This window comes from Aquarana catesbeiana, linkage group LG03 (assembly GCF_042186555.1).
Source record: "Aquarana catesbeiana isolate 2022-GZ linkage group LG03, ASM4218655v1, whole genome shotgun sequence".
Taxonomy (NCBI): Eukaryota; Metazoa; Chordata; class Amphibia; order Anura; family Ranidae; genus Aquarana; species Aquarana catesbeiana.
Window position 1 is genome coordinate 513413206 of NC_133326.1, and position 22927 is coordinate 513436132.

The following is a 22927-nucleotide window of genomic DNA, read 5'->3' on the forward strand; positions in this document are numbered from 1 at the left end:
CGAAATAGATTACTAGCAAGAGGATATACACATAAATCCCTGAAAAAATCTTTTAAAAGAGTAATGAGTAAACCCAGAGATACGCTCTTTCAGGCCCCTAGACGAAAAGATACCAATCCACTTCGTATTATAACCACATACAATCAACAACACCGTCAAGTACAAAAAATAGTTGAGAAATATTGGCACCTACTGACCCATGATCCATCTTTGGGCCATCTGGTGCCAAGTAAACCCCAGTTTACATTTAGGAGAGCGACATCTATTGGCGACAAGATAACAAACAGTGAGTTCAGAAATGAATCGACAAAGGTACACTGTAAATATAAAGGAACATTCATGTGCGGCTCTTGCCGTTATTGTACATATATGTTCACACAGAAGAACCCTATCCTCCCCAATGGAAGGAAATTATATCCGAAACATTTTGCTAACTGCAGAACCACTGGAGTGGTTTATCTACTCCAGTGCAACTGCGGTTGTTTTTATATAGGGAAAACAAAACAAGAATTTTGGAAAAGAGCATACAGACACATAGTGTCCATGCAAACTTCCGATCCTGAGCTTCCCCTGGGTCGCCATGTTGCCCTAGTACATGGGGGCAAATTTCCCAAAGTCAGATTTTTAATCTTAGATCGGGTGCACCCGAGCCCTAGGGGGGGCGACTGGAACAAGATCTTGCTCCAGAAAGAGCTTAAATGGATCTATTTATTAAAAGCTACCTCGCCTCCAGGCCTTAATGAGGCTATATGTTTTAAACCATTTCTAGAAGGGTTTAACTCCGGTGGAATGGAAAAATAAGATATAATGTAAGATTTACTCTAATAGAGGATTTCTCACAATCTTTTAGGAATGATATATGAAACATTTGATATGTATCGGGGTCTTGTTCTAGTCGTCCCCTCAGATGCTTAGGTCTCTCGTAATATGATTTCATGTGAGTACCATGTAATAATATGTATCTAACATCTATGCTGTAAACTCGTGAGATGACCCTTGAGCTGTATCAGTTTACTTACTAACATTAATTGTCTATTACTGTTATGTAGAATTCGAATTAGCAATTACATCTGTATCACTCATTATATACTGTTCAATATCTAATTAAGCATAGTCTGTTGCAATTAACAGAGATTTATGGAATGTATTTTCCTTCTATATCTATTACCTCATGTTCTTTTAGAAACAAATATTTGTAGTGCCAGTCTTTTGCCCACCTCATAATGTTACTTTATGAATATATGATGATTTCTAACTGAAAAATATGTGTCGTGCTGATATCTCTGTTGCTCCTTGTTTATTACATCGAAATATTTATACTTTATTTTATACCATAAGATACACATATTATTTTGGAAATGATGACAAATATGCCCCTTTATGTCTGCCCTCTACTGTCCGGCTTTGGGTGCGTGTTGCTTCGGCGGTCACCCGGCACGGAAAGCCGCCCAGAATGTTGGTCTGGGCGGCGCTTTGGGAGGTTATCAGGGCGACTTAACATCACGCCCTCTCTCCTCCATATTGCCACTCCGGCGGACATGCGCAGTCCGCCGGTGAGGCATTCCGTGCCGGTGGGATGGAGGTGCGTGACGCCGTCCCAACGTAGCTGCGCTCGCGCGTGCGCGGTAGGGGCGGCGCCGCGCATCCCTGTCCCAGGGAGCAATAGGAAGGCTCTCCAGCTGATGAGTTCCACTTATCAGCTGGGCGCGATTATCGCGCCAGCTGATGGGAACTCATCTTACTTTAAAAGCCAGCTTCATTCATTCCCAGCCCAGACACCGTGTCTGTCGGATGCTGGGATCTGTGGCTGGCTAAAACTCTAAAACACTCAACTACAGGTATTATTATTTTTTACTATTCTACTGCAATGAATTATTTTATTTATTTTTCTTCATCTACAACCATATACTTAAGCTTTGCTTCCTATTAACATTGACTGCTCCCTGACTTATTTAGGTATATTTTTAGGTGCAATTTAGGTGCACATTGTGGAGACGATATGTTAATTATCTCTACAAGCTATGCAAGGCAATCGTTTTGTCTATACTGCTTCTGCTATTGAACAATCTTTACATATGGATATATTTTATTACTATATTTACACATTGTTTTGCCCTAATTATAATTATGTAATAACGCCCTTAAAACATTTAGAAGACCTATGTGTAGGAATACCATGGGTAATACTACTATTTGTTTTTAGGACAATAAAAAAGACTTCAATGCAGCAATACTCTAGAGGTCTTTCCTCTTTATTAGTTCTCATTATTATCTTTTACATTTCCACTCCTAGGATGCAACAACAATGGCCCATTTGAATTTTTTGTGCGTATACGCCTGTGTGCATACTACGCATTCATGCATATATGTTCATACAATATTATATTTTTTTTTTTTTTTTTTTTTCTCCTCACAATCAGCTACTCTGAATAAATATTTATTTTTAAAGAGAATCTATATTTAAATTCTATCCATAGGTTTGCCTTCTTCCCTGTTTTTGCTCCAGTGTACCGCTGCGGCCAGCACGCATCCAGGACGGACAGGGTAGGTGTAAGGTTAACTTTGCATATCCACAATTTGAGGGATTGAAACATATCGATGAACTATCCAGAGAACAGCACTTCATATATATAAAAATCATAACCATCTGTTATCATATTTTCAAATACTTCCGTTCTTCCTTTTTATCATTGGTTCTAAAACAAGCAACGTCAACATCACAGGTAGGTGATCAATTGATCAACCTATACAGTTAGATATTGACACAAAAATATGTATGGTAATTTACCTATTACATTTTCTTAATTAATTCAGATGAATTCCTCTTTCCAATTAAGCCCCTGAAGAAGGACTGAATTTTAATATATCCCGAAACGCGTTGGGCTGGCAAAGAGTTTCCATCGTTTAAATACCACCGTGTAGTGGAATATAATTAATGGGCCTAAAAAGCCCCGACTGTAGGAATATCATTGTCTAGTTGAATAGAATCAGTACTGTTTTTGAATTATATGTATTATATATGTTTCCGTTGCTTGGAATGTCTTGTTTTTATAATCTTTAAATAAAAATATTGTTTTTACTCTTATATGAGATCACAATCTATACAATTTCTTGTGCAAGTGCCGGAAAAATCCAATTAGGGGAATTTCCTTTTTTTATAATTTCAAATAGCACCTAAACGTGATGCGGCTTTGCAGTGATAAATCGTGCTGCAATTGTGGCAAATCACATTGCGTGAAGTTTGACTCCCAAAAAAACTCCTTCACGCGATGAAGTTTGCCATGATTTATCGCCCGACAATTGCGGCACAACTGCATCGCGTTTAGGTGCTACTTACATTGAATGGCACCCGAACAAGTGTGCTGCGTTTTGCAATCATTGCAGTGCAATTTGGAATCGCCTGCAGAATCGTGGAGATTCTGCCCGTGTCCTGTATTGTAAGCTAAGAAGTTTATACAACAAACCCACCTATTACTCAAACAGTATGTGGTCAGTAAAAAAAACAAAAACAAAACAGTTATACAAACCCTCTTCTTCCATGAGCCGATGCAGAGTACCTCGATCACTGTACAGGCCAAGGTGAAAAGAATCTTCCAGCAGGGCATGGGATCCATCAGCTAGAGGAAATAAATAGCAATAGCAATACATAAGAATATTTTATAAAATCTCAGACTGAGTGCCAGCATTCAATAGTGAATTTGGGAGTTGCCACTGAAAATACCCATTAGCCTTATATATTATGCTTAATGTAAGTCTAGTTTTGGATAGACGGGAAGGTTTAGAACATGTCAGGTTTTTATTGCCAGGTCAGTTTGTGCTTTCTTATTTCCTTATTGCTGTGTGATATTATTGCTATTTGTATGCCTTTTGGGTGGGAAGGACCAACTTCCCTAACTGTTCTGGTGAACAATTTTCTGGAAAACAAAATGTTATGACTATCATTGAAACAGGAACAGAAGGGGCAATCTCTCCAATAAGAAATACTTGTTCTAGTGACAACTGTCACTTTAGGAAGACTTTTACTCACTTCCTGCTGCATCTCTTGGACAGGAAATGAGAGCAAATCTCCCCAATGGGGGCACAAACAGCAACAATAAAAGAAGCTGGCAGAGTATGTAAACACTGAAAAAAAATATTTTATCTACTCCTTTTTGGTCTGATATTTCAGTCTGACGAAAAAAAAAAGTAGCTGTTAAACCAGCCAGAAATCTTGTGAGCTGATGGCTTCCTGCATGCTCCGCCTCTGGAATGCTTTCAGTTAGCATTTTTCCCTACTATCTCTATGAAAAAAAAAAAATAGAAGTCCTGTTACGGAGAAGATAGAGAGGTGTTATGTAGTCTTTACACTATATTAATACAGCCCTATGACACTATCTGTCCTTGGATTGCAACACTGCTCAGTACATTTGTCCACCTAGGGCTGGTGGTCAGTTGATAGCAGCACAACTAGGTATAAAGGACAAAGTGTGAAAAAAAAAACAAATGCAACCACAACATCTAAGGAGAGGTGACAGGGAGAGAAGGCTACTGGGGAGAGAAGCATGGTGGATTTTTAGACTAAAAAACAAGATGGCCTCAGGGGTTAAATCTGAGGTGGGCTCTGGACTTGCACTTACAGTAAGAATGCCTCTCCTCAGAGCCTCCTCGCTCTTTTCCTTTCTCTCTTCTGTTTTTTTTTTCACATACCTGGATTATTATTTTCATCTTTTTTATTTAATGTTTTTTGAATTTAATGGTGTGCTTACTTATGCATATGTCTATACGTGTATGAATGTATGCACGTGTGTGTACCTGCGTGTGTGTACACACGTGCATATTATCACAAGGTGTGTGAAAAATTAGTGGCATGCCCATGGATCACCCTATATGTATTGCAGCTCATTCTCTTTTTTTGGATAATTGCCTGCGGTTAATTAAGACAATCAATGGGTGGAGCCTGTGATCCTTAGAGCTACTATTTATTTCAAAGTTTTGTGTCTGTAATGTGGTTATGACTAAGGCCTTATAGGTTGAAAAGCATCAACTGACTTAATCTGCGTTTGTTCACTGTGGCTATTCAATAAAATTAAGAAATTTTAAGAGCAAAAACCAGAGTGCGGATCATTTTTTCCACATTACTCTACTCAGCCAGCGACTGTGGATCGAGCACCTGGGAGCTCTGCTATCTATGTGGTGTATGGGTAGTAGCACTGACTCTTCTGTTTATACTTACAACATCTAAGGACCAGTAAGCTGCAACACTATCAATTTTTGTTCATGCGTCTAGATACGCTTTAATTAATGCTTCTGAACTCTAACTAAAGTTTTGGGAAAATTATCAGCCATAATACTGTGACAATGAAAATGTCACATGTGAAAAGTTTAGTGCCTATTTACAATTATTCAAATATTTAGAAAAAAAAAAAAAAAAAAACAACCTTTCCTCAAAAGCTTCATGCCCAGCTGAAATTTTCCAACTGCCCCAGTATAGATCTGCAGACACCCTCACCTGTACATCTCTGGCCACCCCTTCAAATATCCACGGTTCTCTGACGTCATTTAGGATTCCAGGTAGCAAACACATAGGACTGCATGACTTCCAGAGATTTTAAAAAGTGTCTGATGGAGCCGTTTAATGTCTCCTGTCTAACAAAACAGACCTCTGTCTACACTTCCTGACTTTCACACAAATATAAATTTTCCAAGCTAGCATCAGAAGCTCAGTGACTTTTGAGGTTTACTGCCTGGTGTTCCTCTGTAATTCAATGGTAAAAGCATCCTCTCACCTCCTTTGGCACAAATCGCTGCTGCCAGTTTCACACAATCTCGATGCTGTTCTTCCTTAGACCGATGATCCTTGCTGGTACTAATAGGAAGAAGAGACTGAGACTTTTTCTTTCTTCCACGTGTGTCTGATGAGGAAAGCAAACAGAGAAAACAGAAACTGATATGCTAAGATATTCTAGTAAAAAAAAGAGCTTATTAGGTTTTTCAAAAATACATATAGAAAGTACAATAATTAACACTGTAAGAGTACAGAGAAATAACAATGGGGTTACAGAGCAACAAGATAAACAACGTGAAAGAAGAAGAAAGAAGAAAGTTAGGGTGGCAACCCATCGAACACGGGCAGGTGAAAGGTAGACCACACACCCCTTCCTTGCCAACCCCAGAAAGTGGACAGGAGCAGGGGCGGCATTTACTGTAACCAATCCATTGCATTTTCCTCCAGCAGCAGCTGAAAGACAGCAGGAAGGGGAGGAGAAGTTGTCCTCCTGTCTGGGTTACTCTTTCTTCTGCTGGCTGGGCCCCCTGTGTACTTAACCCCCCCCCTCTCCTGCCGGCTGCTGCGGAGGATCGTTTCAGGATGGAGATCAGGGAAAGAGGCCAGTAAATATGTCATTCACTGGCTCATTCCTTTTCTGAATGTGCACACTGAGTGATTGGATCACTTAGTGTGTTCATTCATAACAGAAGCATAGTAAACGGTTTATTATGCTTCAGCTTGTGAATGAACAGCAAGCTCTGCAGAGAGCTATTCCTGTTCATTAATTCTGTGCAGCTCTGTCCTCAATCTTCTTGTTATGTCTCAAAAGTAAGACATTGGGGGTCTGTTTGGACCCCTAATATAAGCCCCCCAAAAATTGTAAAAAATAAAAAATTTTTTAAATTAACCACTTCCCGCCCACGGACGTCATATGATGTCCTGGGCTTTGGGCGGGTATATCTGAAAGATGCCTGTAGTTACAGACATCATTCAGATATTGCCGGTTTCAGCCGGCGAATCTCTACAGCATAGGAACGATCATAGCGGCCGTTCCACCACTTGATCATTCCTATGGGAGGCGAGAGGGGACATCCCCCCCTCCCGCCGCCTTCCGGGGCTTGCTCCGACTCACCGTTACGATCGGTGAGGCGGAGAGCGGATCCGCCGGCGCCGGATGTAGATCATAGAGATTTCCGGCGGACCAGATGGTCGCCGGAGTCTCTATGATCATCGGAGGCCGGGCGCGATGTTATGACGTCACGCCCGGCCTCTCCATTCAAAAAAACGGCGCCGCTTCGGCTGGGAAGCAGTGATCGTTTTATTTTTTTTTTTTATTTCAGGCTTCCCAGCCTAGTGGTGAGATATGGGGTCTTATTGACCCCATATCTCACTATTAAGAGGACCTGTCATGTTATATTCCTATTACAAGGGATGTTTACATTCCTTGTAATAGGAATAAAAGTGATCAAAAATTTTTTTTTTCAAAAAAGTGTCAAAATAAAAAAAACAAAATATAATTATCAATAAAAAAAAAAAAAAAAAAAAAAAAATTTAAAAGCGCCGCTGTCCCCGTGTGCTCGCATGCAGAAGCGAACGCATACGTAAGTCCCGCCCACATATGAAAACGGTGTTCAAACCATACATGTGAGGTATCGCCACGAACGTTGGAGCGAGAGCAATCATTTTGTCACTAGACCTCCTCTAACTCAAAACATGTAACCAGTAAAAAAATTTCAAGTGTCGCCTATGGGGATTTTTAAGTACCGAACATTGGCGCCATTCTACGAGCGTGTGCAATTTTGAAGCGTGACATGTTAGGTATCTATTTACTCGGCGTAACTTCATCTTTCACAATATGCAAAAACATTGGGCTAACTTTACCGTTTTGCTTTTTTTTAAAACACAAAACTGTTTTTTTCCCCCAAAAAACGCGTTCGAAAAATTCCTGCGCAAATACCGTGTGAGATAAAAAGTTGTAACAACCGCCATTGTATTCTCTAGGGTTTTTGCTAAAAAAACATATAATGTTTGGGGGTTCTATGTAATTTTCTAGCAAAAAAATTATGATTTTTACAGGAGGAGAGAAATGTCAGAATTGGCCGTGTAAGGAAGTGGTTAATGCAAAAAAAATTGTAAAAAAAAAAAACATTTAAAAAAAAAAAAAAAAACTACTGACACCGTCCACTGCTCTACTGACACCGTCCACTGCTCTACTGACAGACCCCGTCCACTGCCCTTGCTAGTTAATTTCTTAAGAACAAAACAAAATAAAACAAAAGGGGTGCCGAACCACGGTGATCTTTGATCTCTCATGTTGTTCAGGTAGATCTCCACCTCTCAAAGGTTGCCTACTCCTGATCTAGAGGAAGGGATAAGGAAGGAGTGGTGGAAGAGAAGAGAGCACAGGAAGAAGGAATGAGGGGAAAAGAAAAAAGAAAGGAAGAGAATTAAAAAATGAAAAATTGAGGCGGGGGATGGGGTGCAGAAGGGGAGAAAGAGAGAAGGAAAGAAGGGTGGAAGGAGAGGAATGTGCAACAGGGAGACCAGCAGGGCCTGATAAGACACATGGCAACCTTGGATTTTGTTGGTGGGTTGTTTCAAAGTGAGAGAAAAGAATGTTATAAAAAAAAAAAAAGAAAAGAGTTATATGATTATATTCTAGCCACAGGGACCACGTTCCAGAGAAATTCTGTGTATCATTAAGAATTACAATGAATCCATATAGAAGCAAAACTGCTCCAGGTGAGTATTGAGCAGTCTACTAACCACCCAGGGTGAAGGTGCTAGAACACAAATTTAAAAGATGGATCTCAAACTACTGTTGATTTTTTGGGGGCAAAAAAGAAACCAATTCATCTAGTATAGACGGGGGTACCTCCACAACTTAGGTAATTCGTTAAAAAAAATTGGGAAAAGAAATGGGAAAGGGGCAAGTAGTTAAATGGAGGACCAAACCATGGTATTCATATGCCATATAAACTTTATTAACGCAAAAAATATAAAGATAGAAAAAATACCCTCTAAGCACCATAAAATTGTGTTTAAAAATATGTTAAAGAGACAAGATCGTCACTCTAAAATATTGGACAACCAAGACATAGCTGTAAATATGTAAAATAACTGGATAATACATGAATCACGTATATATCCATGTATTTGAGCCACAATGGTCTATAGGTGGATTTTATCCTAAACACAGAGCCATACTTGTCCCTTTCGGGCTGGTTGTATGTGTTGTATGCTACATGGGTCAAAGATTTCCACAGATGACGACCAATTGAAAGACTGATTGTCCAGGGCTTCCTGATACTTGAGGAAATAGTACACTTTATTCAACTGGATTTTTCTAAACGGGATCCCCATTTCATGCAATACAGTTGCTGAGCTATTAGCACTAATACCCAAGGACTTCCTTTTAATAATCTATATATAACTAATTGGTATTCAGCTGTAGTCTTATGCTACTGTTTAACCACTTCAGCCCCGGAAGGTTTTACTCCCTTCCTGACCAGAGCACTTTTTACAATTTGGCACTGCGTCGCTTTAACTGCTAATAGCGCGGCCATGCAATGTTGTACCCAAACAAAATTTGTGTCCTTTTCTTCCCAAAAATAGAGCTTTCTTTTGATGGTATTTGATCACCTCTGCGGTTTTTATTTTTTGCGCTATAAATGGAAAAAGACCGAAAATTTGCAACAAAAAAAAAATATTTTCAACTTTGTGTTATAAAAAAAATCCAATAAACTCAATTTTAGTCATACATTTAGGCCAAAATGTATTCAGCCACATGTCTTTGGTAAAAAAAAGTCAATAAACGTGTATTTATTGGTTTGCGCAAAAGTTATAGCGTCTACAAACTAGGGTACATTTTATGGATTTTACACAGCTTTTAGTTTATGACTGCCTATCTCATTTCTTGAGGTGCTAAAATGGCAGGGCAGTACAACCCCCCCCCCAATGACCCCATTTTGGAAAGTAGACACCCCAAGGAAATTGCTGAGAGGCATGTTGAGCCCATTGAATATTTTATTTTTTTGTCCCAAGTGATTGAATAATGACAAAAAAAAAAAAAAAAAAATTTACAAAAAGTTGTCACTAAATGATATATTGCTCACACAGGCCATGGTTATATGCGGAATTGCACCCCAAAATACATTTAGCTGCTTCTCCTGAGTTTGGGGATACCACATGTGTGGGACTTTTTGGGAGCCTAGCCGCGTACGGGGCTCCTGAAAACCAATCACTACCGTCAGGATTTCTAAGGGCGTACATTTTTGATTTCACTCTTCACTACCTATCACAGTATTGAAGGCCATAAAATGCCAAGATGGCACAACCCCCCCCCCCCCCCCCAAATGACCCCATTTTGGAAAGTAGACACCCCAAGCTATTTGCTGAGAGTCATGTTGAGTCCATGGAATATTTTATATTTTGTCACAAGTTGCGGGAAAATGACAAACTTTTTTTTTGCACAAAGTTGTCACTAAATGATATATTGCTCAAACATGCCATGGGCATATGTGGAATTGCACCTCAAAATACATTCTGCTGCTTCTCCTGAGTACAGGTATACCACATGTGTGGGACTTCTTGGGAGCCTAGCCGCGTACGGGGCCCCGAAAACCAATCACCGCCTTCAGGATTTCTAAGGGCATAAATTTTTGATTTCACTCCTCACTACCTATCACAGTTTTGAAGGCCATAAAATGCTAAGATGGCACAACCCCCCCCAAATTACCCCATTTTGTAAAGTAGACACACCAAGCTATTTGCTGAGAGGCATGGTGAGTATTTTGCAGCTCTCATTTGTTTTTGAAAATGAAGAAAGAAAAGAAAAATGTATTTTTTTTTTCTTTGTTCAATTTTCAAAACTTTGTGACAAAAAGCGAGGTCTGCAAAATACTCACCATATCTCTCAGGAAATAGCTTGGGGTGTCTACTTTCCAAAATGGGGTCATTTGGGGGGGGGGGGGGTGGCGGGGGGTTGTGCCATCTGGGCATTACATGGCCTCCGAAACTGTGATAGGCAGTGAGGAGTGAAATCAAAAATTTCCACCCTTAGAAACCCTGAAGGTGGTGCTTAGTTTTCGGGGTCCCGTACGCGGCTAGGCTCCAAAAAAGTCTCACACGTGGTATCCATGTACTCAGGAGAAACAACAGAATGTATTTTGGGGTGTAATTTCACATATGCCCATGGCATGTTTGAGCAATATATCATTTAGTGACAACTTTGTGCAAAAAAAAAAAAAAAAAAAAATGTCTTTTTCCCGCAACTTGTGTCACAATATAAAATATTCCATGGACTCGACATGCCTCTCAGCAAATAGCTTGGGGTGTCTACTTTCCACAATGGGGTCATTTGGGGGGGTTTTGAACTGTTCTTTTTTATGCACAACATTTAGAAGCTTATGGCACACATCACCCACTCTTCTAACCACTTGAAGACAAAGCCCTTTCTGACACTATTTGTTTACATGAAAAAATTTTTTTTTTTTTGCAAGAAAATTACTTTGAACCCCCAAACATTATATATTTTTTTAAAAGGCCCTACAGATTAAAATGGTGGGTGTTTCATTTTTTTTTTCACACAGTATTTGCACAGCGATTTTTCAAACACTTTTTTTGGGAAAAAAAACACTCTTTTTTAATTTTAATGCACTAAAACACACTATATTGCCCAAATGTTTGATGAAATAAAAAAAGATGATCTTAGGCCCAGTACATGGATACCAAATACGACATGCTTTAAAATTGCGCACAAACGTGCAGTGGCGACAAACTACATACATTTTTAAAAGCCTTTAAAAGCCTTTACAGGATACCACTTTAGATTTACAGAGGTCTACTGCTAAAATTACTTCCCTCAATATGACCTTCACGGTGATACCTCACATGCATGGTGCAATTGCTGTTTACATTTTTACATTTGACGCCAGACCGACGCTTGCGTTCGCCTTTGCGCGAGAGCAGGGGGGGACATGGGTGCCTTTTTTTTTTTATCTTATTTTTAAACTGTTCCTTTCATTTTTTTTTTTTTTTTTATATAATTTTTATTGTTATCTCAGGGAATGTAAATATCCCCTATGATAGCAATAGGTAGTGACAGGTACTCTCTCCTCTGCCCTCAAAGCATCTGACCACACCAAGATTGGTGTGATAAAATGCTTTCCCAATTTCCCAATGGTGCCGTTTACATCCGGCGAAATCTTCGTCATGAAATGCTCGTAGCTTCCGGTTTCTTAGGCCATAAAGATGATTGGAGCCATTCTGGTCTCTGATCAGCTCTATGGTCAGCTGGCCGAATCACCGGCTGCATTCTCGGGTTCCCTGTTGGGACAGGAGAGCCAGAGAAAACCATGGAAGACATTCCCTCCCACTGCTTGTAAAAGCAGTCTAGAGGCTAATTAGCCGCTAGGATTGCTTTTACATGAAAGCCGACCACTGGATGAAAAGAATGATACCAGGATGTTACCTAAACCTGCAGGCATCATTCTGGTATAACCACTCAAAGTTCAGCAACATACCAGTACATTGCTGGTCCTTGTTGGGCATATATTGTAATCTTTTTTTTCATGCAGCCTGTGGCTGAACGAAAAAAAGAGATTGATCGGTGGGTATGCTTACCATTAGAACACCTCCCTTCATCCACCCACTTCTAATGATGGGCATACATGCACCATTTATATATGCCGAAGCATGGGGACATCCGTTCCAAAAGTTAGGAGCAAATCGCTCCTCCGCCCCTGCTGCCCCCATGCTTCGGCATATATGCTCTTTTTTTTTTTAAATCACCTCCGACAGCGCTGGAGTCACGGCTTTATGTATCGTGAGAGCAAACGCTGTTGCTGTCAAGATAAATAAATCCGCGCTGCAACTGAATGGCGTACCTGCTAAGCAAATGATGGTTAACAATAAAACAAAGTAACATTACAGTATAACAGTAAGACATACCATACCTGCAAAGCAAATACAAAAAAAAAAGTAAAAAATAAAACATTTTTTAACGCAACCTGTGCCTAAAATATATATATGCTGAAGCATGGGGGCATCCACTAGCAAAAGGTAGGAGCAAACCGCTCCTCCACCGTGTTGCCCCCATGCTTCGGCATATATGCTCTTTTCTTTAACTGTGGTGGTGAAATCACCTCCGACAGCGCTGGAGTCACGGCTTTATGTATCGGGGGAGCAAACGCTGTTGCTTTCAAGATAAATAAATCCGTACTGCAGCTGAATGGCGTACCTGAAAACAAAAAAATGGTTAACAATAAAACACAGTAAACAGTAAAGTATAAAAAAATTACATACCTGAAAAGCAAACATGATAAAACATAACAATAAAACATTGCAGAATAGAATACAGTAAAAAAGAGCAGAACAACAGAGAGATAATAGAGAGAGAGAGAGAACAATAAAACGACAACTATTTGTTTTTTTTTATTTTATATTTTATGTGTATTTTTTTTTTCTTTACATTTTTTTTTTTTTTTTAATAACTGTAACTTTTGTAACTGTAACCGGTTCCAGGTTTGGGTCTCTCAAAATGCGATGGCATCTTGGGAGACCCTGTGAAAGTGTGCCTAGTCTGTGCAATGCTGTACCCTACGCTAAAACTCAACTAGTGTATGGTAGCACTCAAAACATTCACCAACGCAAAGAACAGGATTGTCAGGACAGGAGGGACATGAATAGCGGGGGTCACGCCTATATCCGCGCTTTCTACAGATGCAAAATTTTCTTTGGGGGGCTCGTTGGGTAGGGGTACTCGGGAGGACATAAGGAAAATGCCTCTCATGCAGCCGGCTTACTGCATTTGGTTGGGGAAGGTAAGGTAGAGCACTGTCTGGAAACAGAAGGGTTCTGACGATCTTTTCCTGGAATTTAAGGAAGGATCCAGTCCGTCCTGAAGCTCTGTACAGCACATGAGCGTTCAGCAAAGTATACAGACACTTTTTTATACCAGCGTCTGGCCTTAGGTACGGCGCCAACAACTGGTCGTTGAGATCCACCCCTCCCATATTTTGGTTATATTCATGGACAGAGGGGTTTCTCCACAACACCAGTCGCCGTAGTAATTTGGACAGTCGTGTCTGCATGAAGGGAGGTAAGAACAAAAACATTCTTATTATCCCTCAACTTCATAGCGAGCAAATTATTACACTGCAAGCAGGCTCTCTCCCCCAGCCTAAGATGGGAATCTACAAGCCGCTGGGGAAAGCCCCGGCGATTAGGTCGCACGGTGCCACATTCTCCAATCTGATGATCAAAAAGGTGACTAAAAAGTGGCACGCTGGTGTAATAATTGTTCACATATAAGTGGTACCCCTTTCCCAATAAGGGTGACACCAAGTCCCACACAATCTTGCCAGCGCTTCCTATGTAGTCAGGGCAGTTTGTCAGCTGTACGTGGCTATCTCTTCCTTCGTAAACCATAAAACTACATGTATAGCCTGTGGCCCTGTCACAGAGCTTATACATCTTGACTCCATATCTGGCACGCTTGCTGGGAAGGTACTGTTTGAATGACAAACGGCCAGAAAACTTAATCAGGGACTCATCAACGCAGACAACTTGATGGGGAGTAAACAAGTCTGCAAAACGTTGAAGTGGTTTAAGAGGGGCCAAATTTTGTAGAGCCGATCGTATCCAGGGTCTCCACGAAGACGACAGAGTTTATTGTTGTTGAAGTGCATGAACCGCAAAATCTGCTCGTATCGTGCCCTGGCCATGGAAGCAGAGAACACGGGCATATGGTGAATTGGGTCAGTGGACCAATATGACCGCAACTCACTCTTTTTGGTTATGCCCATGAGGAGGGGAAGACCCAGAAAGATCTTAAATTTGGAAACCGTAATTGGTTTCCAATCTCTGGCAAGGGAGGACTTGGGAATAGTGGCGATGTGTTGACCAGCGTACAAATTGCTTTGGTCCACAATAGATCTATAGAGAACTTCGGTGAAAAACAGCGAATAAAACGCAAATGACGTAAAATCAACTGTTTCCACATGAATGCCGGGTTGGCCAGTGAATGGGGGAAGTATGGGTGCTGCAGAAGTGGTGGGTTCCCAATTAGGATTGGCGAATGCAGCAGGAAGGGCACTATGGGCACGACGGGCCTGTGTTCGTCTTCTTGGTGGCAGCGGGACACTACTTGTGCTTGCCACCTCGCCAGCTTGAACTGCACTTATGGGACTCGCCACGTCACCAAGTGTTACTGCAGTGCTGGATGTACGACCAGGGTGTACTAGGCCGCTGGTGCTTGCCAGTTCACCAGAAGGAATAGTGGCGCTAGTACTTCTCTGCTCCATACGAGAGCCCTGCGGTTCTTGCACCTCAACAGCAGAAGAAGAAGATTGGGGTCTGGTGCGCCTGACCTTGGCAGGGACCACAACTCCATCGTCAGAGCTATCTGTCATGGAGCCGCTGCTGTCTACAGGTTCGTATTCTGAGCCTGAATCTGACAGATGAGTGAATTCCTCTTCACCATCTGTCATGCTCAGAAACGTGTAGGCCTCATCACTAGTGTACCTTCGATTTGCCATTTTGGGCTCTAAATATAGTGGTACACGAGTGAGACTCACAGGCAAAAAAGCTCCTGACTGTTAGCGACTGTATCAAAACGCTACCAAAAAACTGTTAGCGATCGCAGGGATCAGGCCTGACTCTGCGAACGCTGCAGTTATGTGTGTTTTGTAAGCGACAGTGATCGATCGATACTGCACTTGGGTGGGCTGGGCGAAGGGGCAAAACGCAGGTGCTAGCAGGTATCTGGGCTGATCCTGCTAACACTGCGTTTTTGGGAACCCTAAACTGCTGGGGACGCTTGTATAGATCTGATCAGATATTGATCCATTCAGATACAATACCACTAAGGGAGGTGTATGCTGCGTGCGTGGGTGTTAGAGGTACTGGCACTAACCTGACGCTGCCTGGGGCGACGCAGACCATATCTGCCCCTAAAACTTAACTTATATCACCGCCGGGCGATTAGGGGGTTAAACCTTTATTAGGTAATAAACGGCGGGTGCCCTGACACTATAAAAAATAAACTAACCAGCGTCACTTGTAACAGTTATACGGTGATCATTGGTGAAAGGGTTAACTAGGGGGCAATCAGGGGGTTAAAACCTTTACTAGGTAGTATGTGGGGGTCCCTGACGGCAAACCTAAATACTTACCTCCCTAACTAGCGTCACCTGTGACACTAATACAGCGATCATAAAAACGATCAATTAGTGACACTGGCAACAGGGGGGGTGATCACGAGGTTAAAACTTTATTAGGGGGGTTGGGGGGGTACCCTAGACCTAAAGGGGCCTAACACTAACTGCCCTACCACTTATAACTGTCACAAAATGACACCAATGCAATAATCAGAAAAAAAAAACTGCTATTGGTGTCACTGTGACAGGGGGTACATTGGGGGGTGAAAAGTGTGCCTAGAGTTTTCTACTGTATGTGCAGTGTTTTGTGCACTTACTTGATGTCTTCTCTCCTCAGAAGGTGGAACGAAAAGGCTTCACATGGAGAGATGACATCACTTCCTCCGCTTCCGTTTACAGTTCAGAAGCCGAGGAAGCTCCTCATTTGCCAGGAGCGACCGTGAGGGGGTCACCTCGGATCGCTCCTGACAAAAATCCGACCGCCGCAGGCACTGAGGGGGGTGGGGACCCCCGCCCGCGGACAGGCATGGACGTACAGGTAAGCCCTTATGCCTGCCTGTGCCATTGTGCCGACGTACATCGGCGTGCGGCAATCGGCAACTGGTTAAAATCAGCGGTGTACTATTTCCTCGGGTATCAGGAAGACCTGGACAATGAGTCCTTCAATTGGTCGTCGTCTGTGGAAATCTTTGACACATGTAGCATACAACCAGCCCGAAAGGGACAAGTATGGCTCTATGTTCAGGATAAAATCCACCTATAGACCATTGTGGCTCAGATACATGGAAATATATGTGATTCATGTATTATGCGGTTATTTTACATGTTTATAGCTATGTCCTGGTTGTCCAATATTAGCCGCTTGCCGACCAGCCACCGCAGTTGTACTGCGGCAACATGGCTTGGCTGCGCGAATCGCCGCCATGTTATGTCGGTAACATAGACGGCCACTAGGAGGTGCGTGCTCACCCCCTGCGCCGATGCAAATGCCCGGCAGTCGCGATCACCGCCGGGCTCCCGCAATCGCTCAGGGCACAGAGAGAACTGGGATCTGTGTGTGTAAACACACAATTTCCGGTTCTCTGAGGGGAGAACAGACAAATTGCTGTTCATAAAGTGTATGAACAGCGATCTGTCATCTCCCCTGCACAGTCCCATCACCCCTTCAGTTAGAACACACACGAGGACACACTTAACCCCTTCACTGGCAGTGACATCTTTACAGTAATCAATGCAATTTTATATCATTGATCGCTGTAAAAATGCCAATGGTCCCAAAAATTTGTCAAAATTGTCCAACGTGTCTGCCATAATGTTGCAGTCCCGATAAAAATCGCAAATCGCCGCCATTACTAGTAAAAAAATAATGATAATAATAAAAAAGCCATAAAACTATACCCTATTTTGTAGAAGCTATAACTTTTGCACAAACCAATCAATATACGCTTATTGCAATTTTTTTACCAAAAATATGTAGAATAAAACATATCGGCCTAAACTGAGGAAAAAAAAGTTTTTTTATATATATATATTTTGGGGGGATATTTATTATAGCAAAAAGTATAAAATATTGCGTTTTTTTCAAAATTGTCACTCATTTTTTGTTTATAGCGCAAAATATAAAAACTGCAGAGGTGATCAAATACCAACAAAAGAAAGCTCTATTTGTGGGAAAAAAAGGACGTCAATTTTGTTTGGGTGCAAGGTCAAACGGCCGCGCAATTGTCAGTTAAAGCGATGCAGTGACAAATCGCAAAAAGTGCTCTGGTCAGGAAGGGGGTAAAATCTTCCGGGGCTGAAGCGGTTAGAGGGTATTTTTTCTATCTTTATATTTTTTGCATTAATCAAGTTTATATGGCATATGAATACCATGGTTTGGTCCTCCATTTAACTACTTGCCCCTTTCTTTTCCCAATTTTTTTGAAGATGCTAGAACAGCTCGTCTGTAAGCCACAGGGGGAAAAAAAGAATTCGAAATCTGCTGCCATTCTTCAACCTTTATTAAATTTTCTTTAAAATCATCAGACAGTGTGGGGTACAGCTGAAAGTTATTACGTTTCACACTAGTTAGCGCTTACTAACTGTAGTTTGAAACACGTTAACTTTCAGCTGTACCCCACACTGTCTGTGATGATTTTAAAGAAAATTCAATAAAGGTTGAAGTGCAGCGGATTATAGATCATTTTCTTCTCTAAGAATTACAATGAGTTTTTTGTATACCATAGTGTCTATCACTCTGTGTCACCTCCACAATGTTGAGTGCTTGTGGTTTCCAAGCTCTGGCCAACATTTGTCCAGCATTTGCCCAGCAGAAAGAAACCTGAAGTTCACTAGTTTCCTTTGGCATCTAGAGATATCAGAGATTGGCTTATGTAGCAATGCTTTCCCGGGGTTCAGAAGTGACCTGGTCATATTATATTCAACAATTTCACTATGTGTTTTACACCAGGGAGGTAGCACACACAGCTCATTCATTGGATACACATACAACACTATATTTGCAATCATCCCCACACATGTGGAATGTGTTATGGTGATTGAGTATGCTATGTGAATGGTTCCTTGGCTGGGGCGGGGTCCCTTGCCTCAGCTCCGGAACAGACAACCATTTTGGGGTCCCATCTCTCTTGATGCTAGCCCAGCACAGTGCTTTAGCCGACCTTTTATTTCTGTACCCAACTCCTGATGAATGGCATATAGCTATGAAACATGTCGAGTTTTCATGGGGTGCTCAGTCAAGTCTGGCTCATGATCTAGTTACTGGCCCTTATATACCTTTTATACATTCATAATCCATTGAGTACTATGTAACTATTTATGTGTATCTTTTCTTGTTTCTACAGCAGCTCTATTGCATATGGTGTACCAATGCCTGTTAAAGCGGAGTTCCACACAAAAATGGAACTTCCGCTTTTCGGAACCCTCCCCCCCTCCGGTGTCACATTTGGCACCTTTCAGGGGGGAGGGGGGTGCAGACAGGTATTTGCACCCACTTCCGGCATAGACTCCCATGGGAGTCTATGCCTCTTCCTGTCCCTCCGCGCTGTCTCCTGGGAAACACACAGCTCCCAGGAGATAGCGGGGACCAGTTACGATGCGCAGCGCGACTCGCACATGCACAGTAGGGAACTGGGAAGTGAAGCCGCAACGCTTCACTTCCTGATTCCCTCATCTAGGATGGCGGCGGCAGCTGCCGAGAACCGAGCGGGTTCTCGTCGTCGCCTGCCGACATTGCTGGACCCTGGGACAGGTAAGTGGCCATTTATTAAAAGTCAGCAGCTGCAGTATTTGTAGCTGCTGGCTTTTTTTTTGGCAGTTTAGGTGGACCCCCGCTTTAATAGGAAATATCTTGTATTATATCCACAATTAATCATGCTCAAGATTTATATTTTTCACCTTATTGCCAAATGCTGTCTCTATGACATCTCACGTATTTTTATTTCTACCTTTTATCAATATGCAATATTTCTCATGTGCTGCCAAGCTGAAACATATGTATCCATCATGTTCATGCCATGTGTGCATGTGTATGTATATATATGAAAATACTTTACTTGTTTCATACTATTGTTACTAATAAACAATGTTTACCAACCATTCTACCTCCACAAGTCGATTGCCTCATTTAAAGTCCCACACTCCTTTTTTATTTAAATGAAGTTTACTTGTTTCCTTTGGCATCTAGAGATATCAGAGATTGGCTTATGTAGCAATGCTTTCCCGGGCTTCAGAAGTGACCTGGTCATATTATATTCAACAATTTCACAAGTGCAAAAAATTATGTGAAATGAAAAATAAAAATTTAACAAATGCCCTTTATAATCCGTAAGTGACGATTAAGTGCAAATATTTTTCCTCTGTGTGCTCACGTCAGTGTTCCACTATCAGAAAGCTACATTAACGGCTTAATAGTTCGTTCCCTAGTGTTGAGAGGTCTGACAGCACTTAAAGATATGCCAAGGAAACACACACACAAATGTAAACCAGGGACACTTCTGCCACAATGCTCTCAGCCGGAGTAATTCAGACTGCACCAAACACGGGGGGGAACCACAGGGACTTTTCAGTGCAGTATTTAAAATAATGCCATTTAGTAATAAAAAGAGATACTAAAAAACAACTCATATATAAACAAGCCTGTAAATTAGCTGTGTTCCCCTGCATTTAGTCACAAGGGACATCATTAAGGGGCTGGTGAATAGCTGCTGACTCACACAGATGCCATATAAAGGCTACCTGGGAAAACATCTAGAGAGGCTAGTCTCTTGAATCATTATTCAATGGAGCATGAAATGCAAGCAGTATAATGCTGGAAAGTACAAATAAATTGCACAAGGTCAGGTCATAACCATATACCTGCTTAATCACTATGTATGAATAATTCAGTTATGAATTGGCACTTGACTGAATTACCTGCACACTTCCTTGCAGTATTCGCTTTCCCCTATCCCAACCATGAGGCCATAATGAATATGTCGCTCTCTTAGCCTTGGCTTTACATGTGTTACCAGGGCTTTTTTTTTTCTCAGAGAATAGATGCTGGAACTCACCCTCACGTTTCCTGTAGCTCTGCCTATAGGGAATGTAGCACGGAGCCAAGGAGGAGTTTCACAGCACCGCAGTTCACTCTGCTCCGTGCTACACAGTGGTGACAGGCGGAAAAAGAAGCCGTCTCTCCAAGCCCCAGCCATATCTACAAAAGAATGTGGGCACTTGCAGCGTTGGGACCCAGGACATTCATTCAGCATCATGTGCCCTGGGTGCAGTGCGGACACTAGCACACAGAAGCTAGTGGAGAAAGTGAGTCTTCTACCAGCTTCTGTGTTACATGACAAGTGGGAGAGGACAGGGCTGCCAAAGGTGGTGGAACTACGTTATGGTCGAAAAAAAGCCCTGTGTGTTACCATTTAACTCTATATAATGTATGTCTTTATAAAAGCACATGAAAGATGCAGCAAACTGGACCTTTTTTAACACACTGCATGTCAAGCACACCTAAAATGCATGGGTGTGAACAATTTATTTGTTTCCTGTGTATTGTGGAAGTGTTATTTTGCCATAAAAGATACAAATAGCCAGAAAGTGATTCAACTTGCCAATAAACACACTAAAACAGTACAACAGGAATTTAACTCTTAGTGAAAATGTATTATTCTATACAAGAATAAACTGGGCATACTGAAACTGGAATCCAGGCTTGGCTATGCCATCTTTGTTAAGTGGACTTCCCTGTTTACAGCACATGCAGCGCAACCTATGCTAGTGTCAGTTATGACTGCATCATAAGAAGATCAAGCTATGGAATGTGTTGGAACTCCACAGGACTAACATTTTCACAGCTCAATGATTTTGCCAAGCTCTGCAGAGAAGAGAGCGTCATAAGCAGAATGTTTAGTGTCTATTCCAATTCTATCACAAGTTACCTGTCTTTTCTTTTACATGTTCCTTCTTAACAGGCACTCTTTTTATGGTTGGACTCAGACTACGTCCCTCCATTGTGGGCAATGACGGCAAATCTGGCACAGTGTCAGACTCTGTTGTAGCTGTAACTGTAGAGAAAAGCATACAGTATGTTATGTTCATTACAAATAAAAATGAATAAGAAATAATATATTAAATTGTTGTTCAGAGCAATCAGGCCTCCTCTTCAAAAAATCCAAAAGACAGAGGGGGGATGACCGCCGATGTTAATTTTCTAAACATTAGGCAAGAGTGAAATCAAATATTTCAAAGATGCATAGATAGGCCATTGCTCTAAAGAGGAACCCTGCAGTCATGAAAATGACTGCAGGGTTCCTCTTTAGAGTAAATGAAGGCAAATTAGACAATGAAGTGCACAACTTTTCTATCAGCAAAACCTTTTTTTTTTTTTATTCCATAGTTTTAATAAGTTTTATACAATATACAATTACAAATTTTAGCAGAGAACATATGGTGACACATAAAACAATAAAAAGGCACATGCAACAATATTGTGTTGTTTTTAGGAAAAAGTTAAACATCAGCATCTTGAACAATCAGGAAATAGAAACATTTGGTCCCATATGGGTATAAAGTAAACCAAGTCTTTGCTAGTGCAACTATCGAAAAGGCAGCTAATAATCTGGATTGATATATGCAAATCCAGCAAAGAACTATAAAGATACAATTGCAACGCCTACAAACACCAAAAGAATCATATGAGTAAAGAAAACTGAACCAAAAATTATGATACAGATCACATAATTCAAGTCATGAGTCCTAAATTGTATAACTTGTGTAGATATAGTTCTTGCAAAACACCAGCGTGCTTCAAATTATTCAGTTATTTTCCTCCAGTGAAGAGCTGTCACCAGTAGGTATTACGCTTATAATAGACATAATACCACCCCCACACAGAGGTATACCGTACTCAGTTTAATCATATGGGGCTGTGTTAGAGCTTACTCCCCTGGCAAGCACTCAGCAAAAGGAACAACTTCATGTATTGGAATGATCAGCGGACAAACGGCTCTCCCACACATACACTTGGGGATCATAGCTCCAATACTTCCTCTGCTGCCAGTTCCAGCAATGTCGGGGTGGGATGGAGGTTATAGGTCAGGAAAGAGAAAAAGGAAGAAAGAGTGAAGAGGAAGTGAAGGGGTAAGATAGTATGAGGGTAAGAGGACAAAGGGCATTGTGGGAACATACAGCCAGACTCCGATGCACTATAGAGCCCCCTAGGAACTAGAAGCATTATTATAGTACATGGTCAAAGCTATGATGATACATAGGTAGATAGGGATCTAAATTCTTGGTAGGCTGGAGTATTAGCAAAGTAAATTCAGGAAGTTCAACTGGTTCTAAAGTTTGCCTCTGTATGTTTCTAGGAAGCGGTTAGGTCTTTTTACATTTGTTTTATGTCCTGTACTTTTTTGAACCAGAGTGAAATAGTCTGAAATTTTTGTTTTCACAGGGCGGGTATACAGGTGAAAGGAGAGTTGATCAATATCAGGAAAATACAGCATATGTTGGCAAGTTCACAGTGCAATCTTGAATG

At 41.3% G+C, this 22927-nt stretch overlaps 1 protein-coding gene across 2 annotated transcripts in view; it reads right to left on the bottom strand.

The window, feature by feature from the left end:
* GEMIN5 (gem nuclear organelle associated protein 5) overlaps positions 1-22927 on the bottom strand; it is a 203428-nt gene that overhangs the window by 86988 nt on the left and 93513 nt on the right. For both annotated transcript variants that reach the window (XM_073621159.1, XM_073621158.1), the window contains exons 18-20: positions 21330-21455; positions 5766-5891; positions 3528-3617 (exon numbers count right to left, since the gene is read on the bottom strand). In XM_073621159.1, the coding sequence (XP_073477260.1) occupies positions 3528-3617; positions 5766-5891; positions 21330-21455 (342 nt within the window). The remainder of the gene's footprint in view (positions 1-3527; positions 3618-5765; positions 5892-21329; positions 21456-22927) is intronic.